At 44.4% G+C, this 17,732-nt stretch overlaps 1 protein-coding gene across 5 annotated transcripts in view; it reads left to right on the forward strand.

The window, feature by feature from the left end:
• Positions 1-1,249: 1,249 nt before the first annotated feature.
• Positions 1,250-17,732, forward strand: part of LOC101534727 (H-2 class II histocompatibility antigen, E-S beta chain-like) — a 51,192-nt gene continuing 34,709 nt past the window's right edge. The window contains exons 1-6 of one of the 5 annotated variants that reach the window (XM_004590447.4): positions 1,263-1,435; positions 4,943-5,212; positions 8,474-8,755; positions 9,344-9,454; positions 9,889-9,912; positions 10,196-10,529. In XM_004590447.4, the coding sequence (XP_004590504.3) occupies positions 1,336-1,435; positions 4,943-5,212; positions 8,474-8,755; positions 9,344-9,454; positions 9,889-9,912; positions 10,196-10,209 (801 nt within the window). In that variant the 5' untranslated portion in view covers positions 1,263-1,335 and the 3' untranslated portion in view covers positions 10,210-10,529. Of the gene's footprint in view, positions 1,436-4,942; positions 5,213-8,473; positions 8,756-9,343; positions 9,455-9,888; positions 9,913-10,195; positions 10,530-17,732 lie in introns of those variants that run through there. The other 4 variants (XM_058664946.1, XM_058664934.1, XM_058664939.1 and 1 more) reach the window with 4 other exon arrangements.

Raw genomic sequence — 17,732 nt, forward strand, 5'->3', positions numbered from 1 at the left:
TCTCTCATATAAGGAAGCCAACATGGAAAGGTGGAGTTCATCAAGTGCCCACGGAGTATGCGATGGAAACATAGTTCCTAAGAGACTTCTGTGTTTCCTTTTAGTTAAGCATGTGTTGCCTATTCAGTGACACATTACTTAATCAAGGTGTTACAATTTGTCGTTGACGTTGTTGCTGCTGTTATTCATGCTGTGATTGATGTGTTAAATTTGCATTAGTCAGTCATTTTCCTTGTAAAATGCTTTGATTTATAGTTAGCTGAAAGAGCTGTGCATTTAGTTTAATCAGTATGTGCAAAAGTGCATATGCAGTGTTAGAGATGAGAATTATTGAAAAGATGGTTGATGTTACTGTTAAAATTATTGTACTTCTTTATAAAAAAAAATAAAATGTTGATTGTTTTAAAACAGAGATGTGTCAAAAGCTGAATTTGAGCCCTCTTGGGTCTCTCATTGCCTTGAATATACTGATCAGAAGCATCCTGATCATGTGGTTGGGTTAAGTGCTATGCATGGGCACCTCCAAGAACCTCCCTTCCACACTGGTCACTGGTCACCTCCTCTAGGTACCTGGCCTATCTGTGTTCTGGAGGGATCGTTGGACTGAGGGGCAGCTTCAGCAGACCTGCTACACTGAGTTTAAACTATTAGCTAACATTCTATTTGTTTTACCTTAAAATCCCTATCACCAAAGAGGTACAAAATATTCTCTCTAATCCACAACCTTGATTTTGCCACATCATCAATTACCAGGCAGGGTTGCATTTTGCTGTTCCCACAAAATTCTAGCATTTCCCACCATAAAAAAGATCATTTTCCTTCAGTTAAATTAATAAATATTAATTAAAATTAAAACTAATTAAAACTAATTAAAATTAATTAATAAAAAGGAGTAATCCCCCCAATCTACAACATCAATGTATAACGCCAGGACCAGATTAAAAGTCTTCTCATTTGGATTGATTCGCTTTTACCTCTTATATTCCCAAACACCTCAGACACAAGGCACAGAAATTGGCAATGATCAGCTCAGAGCTGGGGTACAATAGAAGACAAATTAACCTGTTTTGAACGCAATGGGGTCAAACTCTTTTTACCTTTTAAGGAAGGAAATGAAAGTTTCAGGAGGGAATCTTCATATGGACACTCTGACCAGCAACTGATGATGTTTCTTATCGGTGATGCTGATTGGTTCTTCAACACTGAGATTACCCAATCTAGGCCTAAGGAAATGAATATCTTTGTTTCTATTAATTGGCATGTAGGTGGAGAAGGGTCACAGTTGTCACGGAGACTTGCCTGCTCCTCTGGCAGCTGCCCCTGCTGCTCTCCAGAATGTTGTGTTTGTGGTTCTTCAGAGGCTCCTGCGTGGCGGCCCTGCCAGGGACACTGGTGTTGCTGAGTTCTGCCCTGGCTTTGGCCAGGGACACCCGTCGTAAGTGCACACTTCTTATTGGGTGGGGAGGGAAGGGAGTTACTTTGTCACAGTGTCAGGCTGGGTTCCTTATAACATTGTGACACTGTCTTTGGTGACCATCTGTTTTTATCTTTTGGCTCTCAAATATTTCATCAAAGGAGAGTGGAAGCTTGTCCTCTTTGTGTGAGATCTAAGAGACTTGCGGTCCAGGCTGTTTCTTCCCAGTTCTCCGCCAGTCTCACCCCTCCATTCAAGCACCATATGTCTTCAGTCTTTATAGTGCTTAAATATAATGATGATGAAAAAGGTCTCCAAATAGTGCTTCACTTCATTACACTGGGTTTAGCCAGAAAAAAAGGAAGTGTGTCTGAAACTTCTGTGGGGAAATCAAATGAAATTCAAAGTTATTCTAGAAGTGGCCTCATGTGCTCAATAGGATTTGTGGGGTTGGTGTTCCTCTCTATGTGTGAGCTGTATTACCAGTCCTCTACCTGCTCGCTATTCTCCCTGAACTCCACGTGCAGAAAGCTCGTACCCTGAGATCAGGGGTTCTCTGACAGGAGCCGGGTTAGTGTTTCTTTTCCTCCTCTCCCTTCTCTCTTCTCTCTCTTGTGGAAAAGCATTCTGTAACTGAAGCAAAGATTCTAGTGTTTGGAATAACCTTGCAGTTAAGGATCACAGCTGAGCTGCGTTTCAGTGCTGTAAGAACATGAAGCATCTCTAGAAGCCCGGGGTGGTGGCTGCTCACTGCAAACTATTTGAACATTTTACACTGTAAATTTCTACTGTCTCCCACATTCTCTGAGTGCAGCCCACCAAGGGAGGAGGGGTTCAACTGATGTTGGGTAAATTATATGAAACTGTTTTTGCAAGTCAGAAATGGAAACAAAGTCAGCAATGTCATGTGTGTCACTCACACCCTGTGTGATACAGAGAATGGGGTGAAAGCTGTTAAAATTGCCTGTGCTAAAAACCCTAAAGAAGTGAATGAAACTTCCTGGCCTACAGGCATTTTATCCCAAATTCCTTGGGTTTATTATCACAGTTTCCCCCAGTTAGCCATCACTCATTCCCTTTCCCACCAGCTTCTCCCCATCCTTCCTCCAGCTCTGTCATTACCATGACTACAGATCCCTGACTTCGCTCAGAGCCTCTGCACTGCAGGGGATCCATCAGCGCAGGCGCAGGAATTAAAATTTTTTTTCTTAAAATCATCCTTTCCTTATCTGTGAATGCTTCTGATAGGAGGGGTGAAAGTCTGAATTGAAGTGATACAATGTGCTAAAAAAAAAAAAAAAAAAAAAAGCAGAATGGAAACACGGGTCCTTTCTTGTTTTCCAGGGTCCCCAGGATGCTGGTTTGTTTTTTGGGGAGCCTCTGGTCCTCAGTTCATGAGATCACTGGTCTGGCCTGCCAAGGCAACTAGATTAAAATTCACTATGGCTCTAGCTGGCTGAATAAGCGATGGTTTTGTATGGGCCAGGAATGCTGTTATAAATAGCCAATGATCCTTGGCAGTTTCCCACCATGCGATAATATTTCAAGTCCCACCTTACTGTTGCTCTTCACCTGCTGGGCACTCTGAGTTCCCCGGGTCAGCTGTTAGTCCCTCCCCAGACCCTGCACATCTCACGCCTGGATGTGGTCAGTGTTGGCTCCCTGTCCAGCAGGTTGGTTGGCTTTAAGTGACATGAGGGAAGGGATGATGTCAGTTGTTCCCTTTTGGGGGGAACTATATGGGATCTAAGTGCAGGCTGAGCACCAGATGGGCCTTGGGGGGTGTTTCCAGGAAGAAGTGGTTGATGCATTAGAGGATAGGCCTGGAGTCTCGTGGTGAGAGGTGTTGGCTCCAGGTGAGGCAGCAGGTGGGGGTGCCTGGGTGGGGTGGGAGGGAAGATGCAGTGCTCTGCAGTGCTGGGGTCAGGAAGGTGTGTAGGACAGGAAGGTGTGAGGAGAGCAGCTTCCCTGTAGGCAAAGCTGTGAGGAGCTTTCTGCTGCATGGCAAGGCCCAGTGGATGTTTCTGCAACCACCTCAAGCCGGTTCCACCCCCCCTTTGCATCAACACCTGACCACTCAGCTGAGAGTTCTGTAATCTATTGAGGCACTGTTTGCAGCTGAGGAATTGGTTTTTATTATAAATAAAAAGAGAGCTTGGAAGTTGATGTTGCTGATAACTCTTGGCAAAAGTGCCTTTTACAATTCCAAGCTCTCTGCTGCCCCCACTGACCATCCTTGATATTTAGGTCCCTCCTTCTGTGAAGCAATTCCTCCCATAACTGATTCAGTTGTAGAATGAGGATTATAGTAGGAATGTGTTACTGATCGATGTGTGCTGTGTATTGAGAACTTTTTGACCACAAGGTCAGGATGGATAAAATCCTGCTTTAAGGTGAAACAAACTGCAGAATTATATGTGAAACTGTTGTAGGGTTTTTGACCTCGAATACAGAAGCAACCTCAATTCTTGTCTCACAGGAAAGAATTTTCATCTGGACACGGTTTAGTTTTAAAGCAAGATTTATTAGAAAAGCTGAGAAAGGAGGCTCCTGTCCTAGTGACTGGAGGGGGCTTTGAGATAGAAAAGACCTGTTACCTCCTGCCATAGTGGCAGGAGGTGGAAAGAAAGACCCTAGACCTCTGCCATAGTGGCAGGAGGAAAAGTGGAAAAGAAAGACCCCTAATAATGGTGGGGAAAGCATCTTTTAAAGGTTCACCTCAAAGATGTTTCTCCATAAACAAAGCAGAATTCCTGGTTCCCATGGTACCTGGCCTGGGACAAAAGGCCCAGAAAGGTGTCACTAGCCAACTTCCTTGGTACCTTTCTAATGATAAAGAGACCAGTCTGAGGCCCTCCCCCTTGGTAATGGCCAGAGACAGAAATGGGCTGACACTTCAGGTGGAAAATTGATATGTTAATGTTCCCCTTGTCTCTTGGGGAAGCGTTTTCTTGATATGTTAAAATATGCACTTGTGTCTGGTGAATCCAAGACATGGTGGGGGAAAATACCCTTTTATGTTTGAGAAAAAAATGATGACTTGGGGACCCAGAATGACTTGAGGATTCTAGCTGCCTACTACCTAGTTTAACTCCTCTCTCAGAAACACCCATTTGACCATGACATAAAAATCCTGTGCCAGAGTTTGTGACTGTATAAAGGGGACAGCTTTCTTGCATTGTCTGCTATGATTCTGAAATTGTAGTGGTCCATTGGTTTTCTCTTTAGGCCTACTCCACCCACTCTTCTCCAGCTCCCAACTTGGCTGGAGCTGGCCTCCAGCAGTGCAGCTCCCCATTGGGGTCCCCAAGCCTCCGCCAGGCACAGAGGTCCCAAAGGGCTGCTGTTCAGGAGGCTTCCCACCCCGTGGGGGACCCTCAGCAAGCCGAGAAGGGACAAACAGCCTGGGAGCGGTGCAGTCCATCCTGGTGTCCTAGGCCGCGCCTCTCGGCGCTCCCTATTGGCGGGCATGGGCGTCAGTCTCCTCCTGGAGGATGCCCCTGTGACCCGGTCTCTGTGTCCCCACAGCCTATTTCCTGGAGCAGGTTAAAGCTGAATGTCACCACAACAACTGGACGCAGCGGGTGCGGTTCCTGCACAGATACATCTACAACCGGCAGGAGTACTCGCGCTTCGACAGTGATGTGGGCGAGTTCCAGGCGATGAGCGAGCTGGGGCGGCCAGATACCGAGTACTGGAACGGCCAGAAGGCTCTCCTGGAGCAGGAAATGGCTTACGTGGACACGTTCTGCAGACACAACTACGAGATCTTTGACCTCTTCTTGGTGCAGCGCCAAGGTGAGTGGGAGCGGAAGCAGGTGGGGGACCCTCGGACGCTGCCTGCTGTGAGGAGGACCTTAGGTCTGAGTTACCTGTCTTGTTTCACTGTGATTTCTCCATGGCATGTGTTTACGTAGTTAAAAGGACTGTAAAGCTGACTTAGAGCTAGTTTGACTTAATATCCTGATGTTAGCATTTTAATAATGTCAGTGGCACTGAGTTTGTCAGATATTTCCCTTTGTGCATCCCTGATGCAGTTTACCGAACATTTCCCTTTGTTTCGTATTTTTTTAGAAAAGATTTATTTATTTTTATTGGAAAGGCAGATATACAGAGAGGAGGAGAGACAGAGAAGATCTGTCCGATAGTTCACTCCCCAAGTGACCAACAGCTGATGCTGAGCCAATCTGAAGCCAGGAGCCAGGAACTTCCACTAGGTCTCCCACACGGGTGCAGGGTCCCAAGGCTTTGGACCATCCTCTACCGCTTTCCCAGGCCACAAGCAGGGAGCTGGATGGGAAGTGAGGCCGCCAGGATTAGAACCGGCGACCATGTGGGATCCCAGTGTGTTCAAGGCGAGGACTTTAACCACTGCGCTATCGTGCCAGGCGCATGTTTCGCATTTTTAAATTATTCCTCACTACACTGGTGTGTGTGTGTGTGTGTGTGTGCGCGCGCATGTCAGGGAGGCAGGGAGAGGGGGATTGTTCCGTGAGCCACAGCAAATGTGGGGTCCAAGGATCAGGGTGCTTCTTATGGCTGGGAGTTAAGCAACTGCTTAAGACACCCATAGCTAGTTTGATTTAGGCTGCTCCATGTAGGATACAGCTTCATGATAATGGGTTTGCGAAAGCTTCTGAGGATGGCCCAGATGTTTGCGATTTCTTGCACCCACCTGGGAGAGCCAGCACAAATGATTTTCCAGGAACCTTCAATACATAATCTTTCATGATGCCATTTCTCAGAGCTGGCTTTGGCCTGGCACGGCCTTGGTGTTTTTCATTATTTTTGGAGTGAACCAGTGATAGAACATTCTTTGCACCTCTTTTTCTCTCACCGTCTTTATCACTCTGACTTAAAATAAATAAATAAAATTTTAAAAGTCAGTCATTTAAAAACCAGGTGATGACCAAGTTGTTTGTATAAAGTGATGCAGTGTTTCCTTACAACCTGTGGATACCTTCTCCTTCACAGCATCTCTGGACACTAAGGATGCCAAGACTGGTGGAGTAAATACCAGGCAAGCACTGGTTACACAGTGTTGCTCAGGAAATTATGACAAAATCAGAGGTGTGAATGATCAGTGTAGTCAGTGCCACCCCCTCCACCAGACACCTTTGATCTCTAGTAGGGGGAATTTCACTCGACAAAGCTTGAGGATCCAGACAGCACATGGTGCTCTAAAACATTTCACATGCTTTATCTATTTATTTATTTTTATTGGAAAGTCAGATATGCAGAGAAGAGGAGAGACAGAGAGGAGTATTTTTTGTCTGTTGACTTACTCCCCAAGTGGCCACAATTGACAGAGCTGAGCTGATCAGAAGCCAGAAGCCCGGAGCCTCTTCCGTGTCTCCTACACGGTGCAGGGTCCCAAGGCTTTTGGCCATTCTCTACTGCTTTCCCAGGCCGCAAGCAGGGAGCTGGATGGGAAGCGATGCTGCTGGGCCTAGGACCAGCGCTCATATGGTATCCTGGCACGCGCAAGGTTAGAACCTCAGCCACTAGGCGATCTTACTGGACCCATATGCTTTACTTTTAATGTCTAGTTTCTTTGTTTCTAGGTTTCTTGAATATTATTCACATTTTAAAAAGTTTTTGTTTGTTTGTTTGTTTGAGTCACTGAGAGAGAAGCGGGAGGGAGAAAGAGAGGTTTTTCATCTGCTAGTTCCACTGAATTGATCTGAAGTCAAAGCCAGGAGCTTAGTCCAGGTCTCCCACGTGGTTGCTGGGTCTGGAGCACCAGGCCATCCTCTGCTGCTTTCCCAGGCCGTCAGGAGTAAAAAGGATTGAGAGTGGAACTGCCAGGACTTCACTGTTACCCAAAGGCATGCAGATGCTCTAAGCAGTGGCTCTACCTACTATGCCACAGAAACTCTCCCCTCTCTTTCACATTTACTGGCCAATTGTGACTGCTCAGTGATTATCCATTGTGTCTAACATTTGGGTTTTGAGTTTTTCCTGAGCTGTGGTTTTCATATGGAGCAGCATTTTAACACTTGTTGGTCTTTGATTCTGAAGTTTTTTTTGGCTTATAGTTTATATTTAGAAACCATATATTACTCTACATAATAAGAATGTAATGTTCTACTTAGTGAAACACATTGCAAAATTGTTCGTAATGAGTTTTCAGCAGTCTTAAATCTATCACTTTGTGTGTTAAATATGTCTCCTCCAGGTTTCTATCAGCAAAAGTGCTGTGTTGGAGGTTGGCAGTGTCAGGGATGGGAGAGGTGTTAAGAACACGTGTTGGTGAGTGGCAGACCATGCACTGCTCTCAAATGTCAGTTTAGAGAGACAGCTGTAAAACCCTGATGATAATAGTTGTACTTCTTTTGCAAGCAGTGGTTGTTGAGCTCTTCAGAACACAGGCTCTTTTCTCTTTTCACTTTGCTCAGGGCTCCTGCTCCAGACTGGGGCTTCAGCATGGAGAGAGGCAGAGAGCAGCCAACAAAAATAACAACATTTCTTGTATGTCCTAACCTGTGAGTTTGCAGAGACAACCTTCCTGCTGCAGCAGGTGGTACAGAGTCACATTTTTCCTCAGAAATCAAGGACAAGGACAACATACAGCTGATAGAGCATAAACTCCAGTCATTGTGTTACGTATTCTAGATACATTCATCCCCATGTCACCACTGGTGTACATATGTGTACTTCAGTCTTTCCCAGGAGAGAAAACTGAACTAGAGAAAAACCATAAATCTCACCCAGGATCCATATTAAGAGGAAAAGATAGAATTTGAATGTGGACAATTGATTCCAGCAAGTATCATTTTAATTCATTTGCTATCTGTTTTGCAGATTAGTAAACCCTTCAATAATGAATGATTTCTCCAAGCTGAGAAAACTAGGTGAATACAATTTTCCTTGACATTCTAAAAATGAATGGCTCCCTGGTATAAGAATAAAAATCAAGGCTCAGCATTGTAGGACACGGCTGGCTTTGAGGGAAGCCTGCCTGACACTGCAGCTTGGGCGTGGACAGATGCAGAAGGAGCCCCCAGGGAGGACTCCTGTGTACGACGCTTCCCTGATCCCTTCTCCCTGTGTCCCCAGTTGTGCCACAGGTGACCGTGTACCCTGCCAAGACACAGCCCCTGCAGCACCACAACCTCCTGGTGTGCGCAGTGAGTGGCTTCTACCCAGGCAGCATCCAAGTGCAATGGTTCCGCAATGAGGAGGAGGAGGAGGCTGGAGTGGTGTCCACAGGCCTGATCCGGAATGGAGACTGGACGTTCCAGACCCTGGTGATGCTGGAGACGGTTCCTGAGAGTGGAGAGGTTTACAGCTGCCATGTGGAGCACCCGAGCGTGAGCAGCCCAATCATTGTGGAATGGAGTGAGCAGCTTCCTGACCTATAAATCCCTGCCCAACCAGGAGTGTCCCCAAGTATCAGACCTCTCCTTTTCTGGCACTTTTCCTTTAGTGCAGGTCACTGGGGAAAACTCTGTAGAAGGTTCTACTTCTACCTCTGTGGAGAAGAATGCCCCCACATGACACAAAGAAGTTGTCTTTGTTTTGAACATTCCCATGACATCACATATCATGGTCACCCCTTTGGCCCTTGGCTCCAGACCCTGCCTGTAGTGCTGGGTTTGTGTTTCTGGTTCTGTTGCTCTGATGCTCACTGAGATCCGAGCAGAAGGTCAGGGCAGGGGCTTTCTGACCCTCGAGGAGTCCACTGTCACCTCTGCCACTAGATCAGAACCCACTCTCCCAGAATCCTCACACACCAGGTGTTGTCTCAGGGCCTTAATGTTCAGTGTGTTCTATACCTGAGGCATGCAGATGTTCAGTGTGATTTTAAAGTCTGTCTCAGATTGGCCAGTTCCTGTAGCTCTGGATCAGGCTTCCTCCCTGCGTCTCTGGTCTTCATGAAGGAGGTTGGGTTTATGTCAAATGCCTGACTCTGGCTTCTTCCCACAGGAGCTCAGTCTGATTCTGCGCAGAGCAAGATGCTGAGTGGAGTCGGGGGCTTTGTGCTAGGGCTGCTGTTCCTGGGGCTGGGGCTGTTCATCTACTTCAGGAGCCAGAAAGGTGAGGACCTGTTGGTGGTGAGGACCTTGTTAGCCTTAGTTGGGGTAGAGATAGGATGTTTCGTCAGCTTAGGTATGTGTTCATTATTGGCACTTTATAATTACCCTTTGATCCTAAATTTCCTGGAAATATAGACATTAGCAGTGCAAGGGACTGGCTCAAAACAGAAGAGGTTATGTTTCATAAGGATAATGAAAGGTTAACGAAGAGATATTGTTGGATTGTGAACCTGGGCCAAGGACTGAGACGCCACTGAGGCAATTTAATGCACCAAATTTGTGTGACAGCAGCTTCCTTATCCCAGGCTGTAGTGTATGCTCTAATCTCTGATGTGCGTGGTGTGGGATGTAGTTTGTAGAGAAGCCTAAGATGACAAATATTGGACTGGGAGATTATATTTTGGGCCTTAAGATATCTCCTTCTCTCCTTCCCAGGGCGCTCTGGACTTCAGCCAACAGGTAATGCACTTTAATATTCTAGTTTCAAAGATAGTTTACCATGAGCAGAGGCAAGATGAGTCTGAAATAATGGGGAACACATGGGAATGAGACTTGTGATCAGGCAGTTCGCATAAGACTCTTCATTCATCAAGAGGCACGTGCTCTGTGTCGACATTAGCTGAGGGGACCAGAGACTGATCTTCCTTCTCACTGTGCTCTGAACACCTACAGCTCTGAGAGAAGGAAAAACAGCAGTTTTCAGAGCTAGTTCTGACAGCAACACTCTCCTCTTCATCTGCAGGGCTGCTGAGCTGAAGCGAGGATGGCGACGCTCAGGGAAGAACCTCTGCCCCTGACTCTTCATATCAGAGGAAGGTTCTTTGGGTCCCTCTTGTTGTTCTCTGGCGATTTTGGTTTCTCAGGTTCTGGTTCCCATGTGATTTAGTGACCTGCAGGAAGAGTCCTCCCTCCTGCTTCCTCAGCCCCTGACTTTGACACAGACATCCTGATACTGAGGTGGCACCTTCGCTGCATTGCTTGGTGTTTTGCTCTGTGTTTTACCCTTACTGCCTCCCCTGCTCTGATCTCACTTGTGCCACATTACTTTATGATGTTTTGCCCAATAAACATGAAATGACACATCTTCTGTTTCCTCCAACTTTAAGGACAAGAAACAAGGAGAGTGAGGATTACATAACATGCAGTGATACTTTTCTTTACTATGTTAAGTGATGTATGTGTTAAATAGCATGTATTGTGCATTCCACATGTATAGATATCAAGACATCAGGCAGCTCACTTAACACACAATTTTCTTGTCATTGAACTAAGAAAGAAAAAAGCAAAAGAAGAGAAGTCAGTGAAAAGTTTAAGAAGGCCATGAATAAAAATGGAAAACAATACAAGTAAACAACAAAAGGTATTATGAGCAACATGTTGAAAGTCAAAAAACTTTTTTGGCCTTTGTGTAAAATGTGGAGTAACCACAGTCGGAAAGCACCACATAGATCTAAATTTCATCAGCTTTATTAGTTTAGTGTTGTAGAGGAGTTGGTGATATGTATTAGTCAGTTCTTGTTGCTTCAATAAAATGGCCAAAAGCTACTTCTGGGTAGGGAAAGGTTTATTGTGGTTCACAGTTAGGAGGTCACAGTTCTGGACTTGGCAGCCCTGTAGTCTGCTGTGTAATGAAGACTGGCAGTGGTGGGGTGTGCACTGGGTTGATCACATGGGAGCAAGAGGCAGAGGCAGATGCAGGGAGGGCCTTGGGAGCAATCACCAACATTCCGGAGAAGCTGAATGAATAAGAAGCCGAATTGAAAAAGAACAACTGGAACTGTAATTGGCACTCTGATGTGGGATGCCAGCCTTTGAATGTGTCCTTGATTCAGTCCTCTGAGGAGGAAGAAAAAATACACAAATATCCACATGACTAGAGAATAGTGACATCATTGGAAAAATCAGCCTCCACAGGCACCTAATGGTCTCACCAGCATCCACTCACCCATGGGCTTAGGGGAAGATCAGCACCATCCCTGAGTCAGGTTATACTCATAAGCTCAGCTGAGTTCATTGTGAGCTGCGGCTATGTGCACAACGTTGTAAATGAATCTCATTCCCAATGAAGACCCCTACAGAGTGGACCCTCCTTACAGTGCAGTATCTTTAGATAACATAAGTAAATGTGTAATAAAAATAGAGATGCAAAAATTATTTTGAGGCTCACTCTTTGCATGTCCTATTGGGCATTCCAAATATGAACTCTACACAGAGAGATGGAATATGATGGCTTCCTGAAGAGATTGAAAAAAAAATAGAAATCACTCAGCAAAGATTCCAGGGTTGGGCCCTCTAAAATTCAGTTTGTGTGTAATTGCATCATGTACAAGGGCACTTCAAAAAGCTGATGGGAAAATGTTATGAAGCTTACTTTGGTACAAAAAGTCTAAAATCTGTGCTGAAATGCATAGTTCTTTCTAATATGCACTTTTCTTTAGTTATGTGAAAATTCCTCTTTCTTGAAGAGCTGTGCTGTTACTTCATGATCTCTAAGTAACACACTGGAGGTATCCTGGGGTCGTCCTTTGTCAATTCCCCTGGGGATCCTGGCCAGAGGGTTTAGTTTTCCTACAGACAGAGTTTACACAGATCAGACAACTCATGGTCAGCTACTTGGAGCACAGCACTTTACTGAGTGTCAGAGGGCATCAGGTCAGCCTGGGTCTTTGTAAACAGTGCTTTTCTGTGGAGAGACTCTGCTCTTCTGAACTGATTGACTCTACATTCACTGACTAATATCTGGCAGTACTTCATATCCAATTACTATGGAACCTCAGTGTGATCACTGATAAATGGTAGTGGAATACAAAGGAGATTGTGCTTCTTCCTAACACAAAGCTTTGAGGTGGCCTTGTCTGTTTGAGGACCCAAACATCTGCCCAGACTTGTGCTGCCAAATCAGCTGGAAGGGGTTGTAGTGACCCAGGGCTTCCATAACTCTGTGACAGTGCTGTCTACCTCTTGAGGTAAAGGCCCTCCTGTTGACTACTGACATTGCCAGTAAGTGAGCAGAGAACAGAACGGCCACTTCATTTTTTTTCACAAATAGCCCGTTTATTTCAGAACATGATCTGCAATGCACTGCATGAGAAGAGGATGTGTGTGCCACTTGTCAGTAGTGATCTCTCATGACAGGCTTCTTTCCCTCTCATTTTAGTAACTATAAGTTGTATTTAAGCTGTGGTTCATGGTAGAGCAGTTGTGCTTTGGATACTGTGTGAAACTGAAAGCCCTTTCTCATGCATGATTTTACTCTTTCCAGTTGCTGTGTCAGTTAAAGAATGAATGTTCTGGGCCCAGTGCAATGGCTCTGTGTCTAGTATGCACCAGTGCAAGTTTACCTTGTGGGTTCCTGGGGAGGAGATGCAACCTGTATAAATGGGGCGACAGTAATCTCTTTTGGCAACTGACAAGGGTTATTTCCAGGGATTATTTTTTATACATTCATTGAAACAATAGTTCAAGCATAACTCAGAATTAGGTCATGTCTGGGAACAGAGTACAAAGAAGCTAACAAGGTGACTTAGTCAAAGTGTTGTTGAATCAGGGAATAGATAAAGAGTACTATCCATCCTTGATTGATTAGACAGAACACAGATTTCCGCCTAGTTTCAAGGAGAGCATGAAAGCATATCCAAGGACTCACTGGGGGCAAGAACACGCTGTGGGCGAGAGGCCTTCCGCCTTATCTTTCTTGGAGCTTCTTCAGGGTCCCAGGGGTCTCTGCTATCCCAGCTTTCCTAGGGACTGTATTCTAACACACCAAAGCTGGGGATCTTGCAGTTGCGGTGAAGGACACAAAGATGTAAAGAGAACAGCTGCCCTGTTGGCAAGGCCACAAGCAGCTTCCAGCTGTGTTGCAAGGCATGGCAGATATCTCTCCAACTGCTTCAATTCAGTTTCACCCTGTTTGCATGGACACTCATCCACCCTATTAAAGAATTCTGAAATCTATTGAGGCATTGTTATTTGCTCTTGTGAGATGTATTTGTAACTGATGTGAGTTTAGGAGCTGATGTTACTGATAATATCTTGGTGAATTGGCCTTTAAGAATTTATGGGAATTAATGTATACAGCAGTACAATTTAGCCCCTGTCATTCCTGGACACCTTGTTGTATACCTAACTATTGCTATGAAACCTGGCCCAGATATGTAGTTTGCCTTCTGGGAAATGGCTTGATAAGTATCCTAAAAATTGATAAAAATGTAGGAGTATGTGCCAAAACATACCATAAAATATAAGCTTAAGGGTCACCTGGTCTTTGTAGTTACTTTGAAGCATAGAAAATGTATCACCTTCAGCTGCTTTTATGACCCTTTGGCTAGAGGCGTTAAACAATGCTTGTATAATATTATAGAAGCATATTTTTAATTTTTTGGTTGTTCATCAGGTTACAAAGTCCCTAGTTTTAGGGGATTTAATGTTTGAAAATTTTATTTTGGAAATTTATGTTTTTTTCATTTGTGAACTCCTTTTCCCATTAAATGATATATAAGCTGTAGAAACAGAAATGTAGTCATAGTGTATTACTGATTATCAGGTGGCCACATATGCCTTGACCTTGGAGTTCTGGCTGTCTCTCAGTGGCTACTACTGAAGGATGAATAATGGATTGCTTTAAAGTAAAATGAGTATAGTATTTTGCAGAATCTTTAAGAACGTCTTGATTAACCATGAAGTAAAAAATAGAAGAATTGAATATCTGTTCATGCCTTCTTACACATAAAGCAAAAAAATAGAACAATTAAATGTTTGTGTAGAAGCTTGTGATTATTATTTTTTCTGTGTAAATAAAGAAGTTTCCTTCTTTTGTCTGAGAAAAAACAGAATTTATTTAACTTAAATCATTAAAATAACTTTTCAGATGTGTACCAGTAACTACAGTTAATTTGGCTTGTAAACAGTTTGCAATTCAAAAACAGTTTGTTGAGGAGAATCAAGATGGCCAACTAGGGTAAGGACATGTTTAAGTGGACAGAGAAACATTTAATCAGGATGAAGCAGAGAGGACATATTTCATGAAATAGGAGAGGACAGAACAACAGTAGAGGGGTACCTGGAGACTGACAGACACAGGAAAGCAGTGGACACAGCAGTGTGATGTTGCAGTGACTGATACTCCAGCAGCATTCAGCTAACGGCGATCTGAACTCCACCAGCAGCCAGAACTCCACCAATAATCAGGTGGGAAGGAACTTTCACTGGGAACTTGGGAGGTGAACCCAGACAAAGAACTGTCCGTTCTACTGGTCCGTTTCATTTGACTAGGAGCCGAGACAGAGCAGCAGATCCCAGATGAGCAGTGCAAGAACAGGGTGGATTTCACAGCCCAGTCAGCCCCATAGAGCTGAATTGGGTGCCATTTTGCGTAAGAAGGCAAAGGCAAGGGAAAGGACTGAATATACGCTGAGCTTGTAGTGAACTCGTTTCTGACTCAGTGAACTGCAATGACGTGGCATTCTACGGGTTCCACCTAAGACAGGTCTGGGTAGCCCTCAGACCTGACAGCCAGCAGAGCAAGAACTCTAGCAGTGGTACGTCAGGCGCCATTTTGTACATTGTGGCAAAAGCTTTAGGACTGCAGGGGACAACAGTGAACTGTGCATGTACTGAGCTTGCGAAAACTCACTGAGTTTCATGGATTGCACTGGTCCTGCAGGAAAATAATACTGACTGTGGCATCCTACAGGTCAAAATAGGTCCGTGTGGCACCCAGACCTAACGTCCAACAGGTTCCGACAAGAACAGCGCCACCAACAACCTAGCTACATAGGACACCTGGTGTCTCTTTAATCCTGGGAGCTGCTCCAACTGGGAGTGGGAGAAAGGTTGTAGACAACGGTGCAGTCTTCCATTGTTATTTTACTGGAATGGGCTTCACATTTGCCTTTGATTTTGGTGGGTGCTATTCCTTTTCTCTGTTAAGAGAACATCTTCAAGTATCATTTGTAGGGCAGGTTTGGAAGAGGCAAATTCTTTTAACTTTGCTTTACTGTGGAAGAATTTTATTTCATTTTCAAAGACAAAGGAAAGTTTTACAAGGTGTGTTATTCTGGGCTAATAATTTTTTTCTTTTAGAATCTGGAATATGTCACTCCATTCTCTTCTGGCCTGTAGAGTTTCCTGTGAGAGATCTCCTGTGAGCTTAATTGGCATTCCTTTATATGTCAGTTGATTTTTTTACTTGCATACTTAATGACCTTTTCCTTATGTTCAATTGAAGAGAGACTGATTATCATGTGTTGTGGTGAAGATCACTTTTGATCAGGCCTGATGAGAGTTCTGTGCCCCTCCTGGATGTTGTTTCCCAATTCTGTCTTTAGATTAGGGAAATTTTCCTTTGTTATTTTATTAAATACACCTTTAATCCCAGCTTCTCTTTCTGTGCTTTCTGGAACTCACATAATTCTTATGTTGTGCCTTTTAATTGTATCTTTTAATTCTTGGATACCTTTTTTTTAGCTTGACCCAGCTTTGCTTTCAGTTTTTTGTTTGTTTCCCCCGAAGACAGGAAATATCTTCCAATTCTGAGATTCTTTATTTTGCTTGCTTCATTCTATTTTGGAGACTCTTCACTATACTTTTAATTTGCTCTGCTGTATTCTTTTTTTTAAAGACTTAAAAAAAATTAATTATGTTGTATTATGTGACACAGTTTCATAGGCTCTGGGATTCCCCCACTCCCTCCCCATGTCCTCCCCTCCACCTTGTCATAGTATTGCAGTTCAAATTAAGTCAAGATTCTTTCTTTGCAAACATATACCAAGCACAGAGTCCAGCATCTTATTGTCCAGATAAATTCAACAGTTTCTTGGGGAGACCGTCTCTGGTCTGAAGGTAGAGCTGGCAAAATATCATCCTGATCAATTGAAAGCCCCAGCACAACATCAACAACAATTTACTACATTATGGAATTAATTGACATGGTATTGAGTAACCAATATGTTAAAAAAAATGCAAGTTCTTAAGCACATCCTGTGACTACTTCATTGACATTTCAATTTTAGTTTACACACAGAACCGGCTGCTATACACCTTAAAGTGGCTATAGGGTACCATTTAGCTGTCTCATGTCTATTTTCATTTTAGTATTCAGCAGTTTATAATGTTGAAGCATAATTTTGCTAAACTTGGCAGATTTTAGAACAGTCTAAACTGGCTTATAAATCTAAAAAGGCATTTGTCAATAGGTGAGGTGCAGAACAGTTTTAGGAGGGGTGTGCAGAGAAATCTTCAATACCCTAGTGAGGAGTAATTAATAATTGTGTCCTACCTAGTAAGGTATATGTGGATCCACGCTGATTGTTTTCTGTCTGGTTCTAAACTTTCCTTGTTGTTCTCTTGTCTCTCTATTCTAATTTTTTTTAGGGGGGGTTCGGAGCGACCCTGATGGTCATTGCAAGAAAGAGTGGGGATCCAAACTTTGGAAACATAACAGGTAACTCATAAACAACAGACTTGGAGCAGTATTAGACAATAGCAAAACTACAAAGACATATAAGGGGAATCAAGAGCGATCCTGACAACCTCTTAACAGGAGGTCATGTGCACGGAGCAGGGCGGGACCACCAGAGTGGAGCAGGTGGAGAGGAGGAGGCTTGTATCCCAACCCTGAAGACTCTTGGATCCTCTCCAAAGACTATTAGTATGGGCACCAACAACTACATCCCAACAGCCAAGGAGACCACAGGGAATTGGAGTGCCTTCGGAGACCGAGAACTCTGAGGTCACCCAGCCCTATATGGATCTACCACATGGGATGCAAGAAGCCCAAATCTTTCTTGCAGGATCCAAGGTCATCGGAACAACAGCCAGGAGACCTGAGTGGTCTGCAGAAACATATCGGTGTCTCCTGTCCCGCGGAAGAAATCACCCGACACTGGAGAGCGTTTCAGAGGCACTTTTATTCCAACCTTCAGTTCCTTCCTTGGGGCAGAAGCCCCCGGCTTATATATATCCCTCCTATCCGTTAAATCCGTTACCCAGAAGCCTTCAGTTAAGTCAGTTAAGTCCGTTATTTCCGTTACACTGAGAACCTCCTCACCCCTCCCCCGAGGCCCCTAGCTATCTCTCAATCCTCCAATCAGCTTACACGCCTGAGGCAAGCGGTAAAGGGCCAATCACAGGGCACTTCCTGAAACCTGTCTCCAAGAGGAAGTAGGGTCCAGGCATCATCTTAGGGCAGGGCACACGTGCAGTGCTCCCAACAACTCCCCCTTTTTGTTTTATTAAGCAAGGGACTGTGCCTGTCTTAGGTGTTCCGAGTCCAGGCTCTC

Source organism: Ochotona princeps, chromosome 1, assembly GCF_030435755.1.
Source record: "Ochotona princeps isolate mOchPri1 chromosome 1, mOchPri1.hap1, whole genome shotgun sequence".
NCBI lineage: Eukaryota > Metazoa > Chordata > Mammalia > Lagomorpha > Ochotonidae > Ochotona > Ochotona princeps.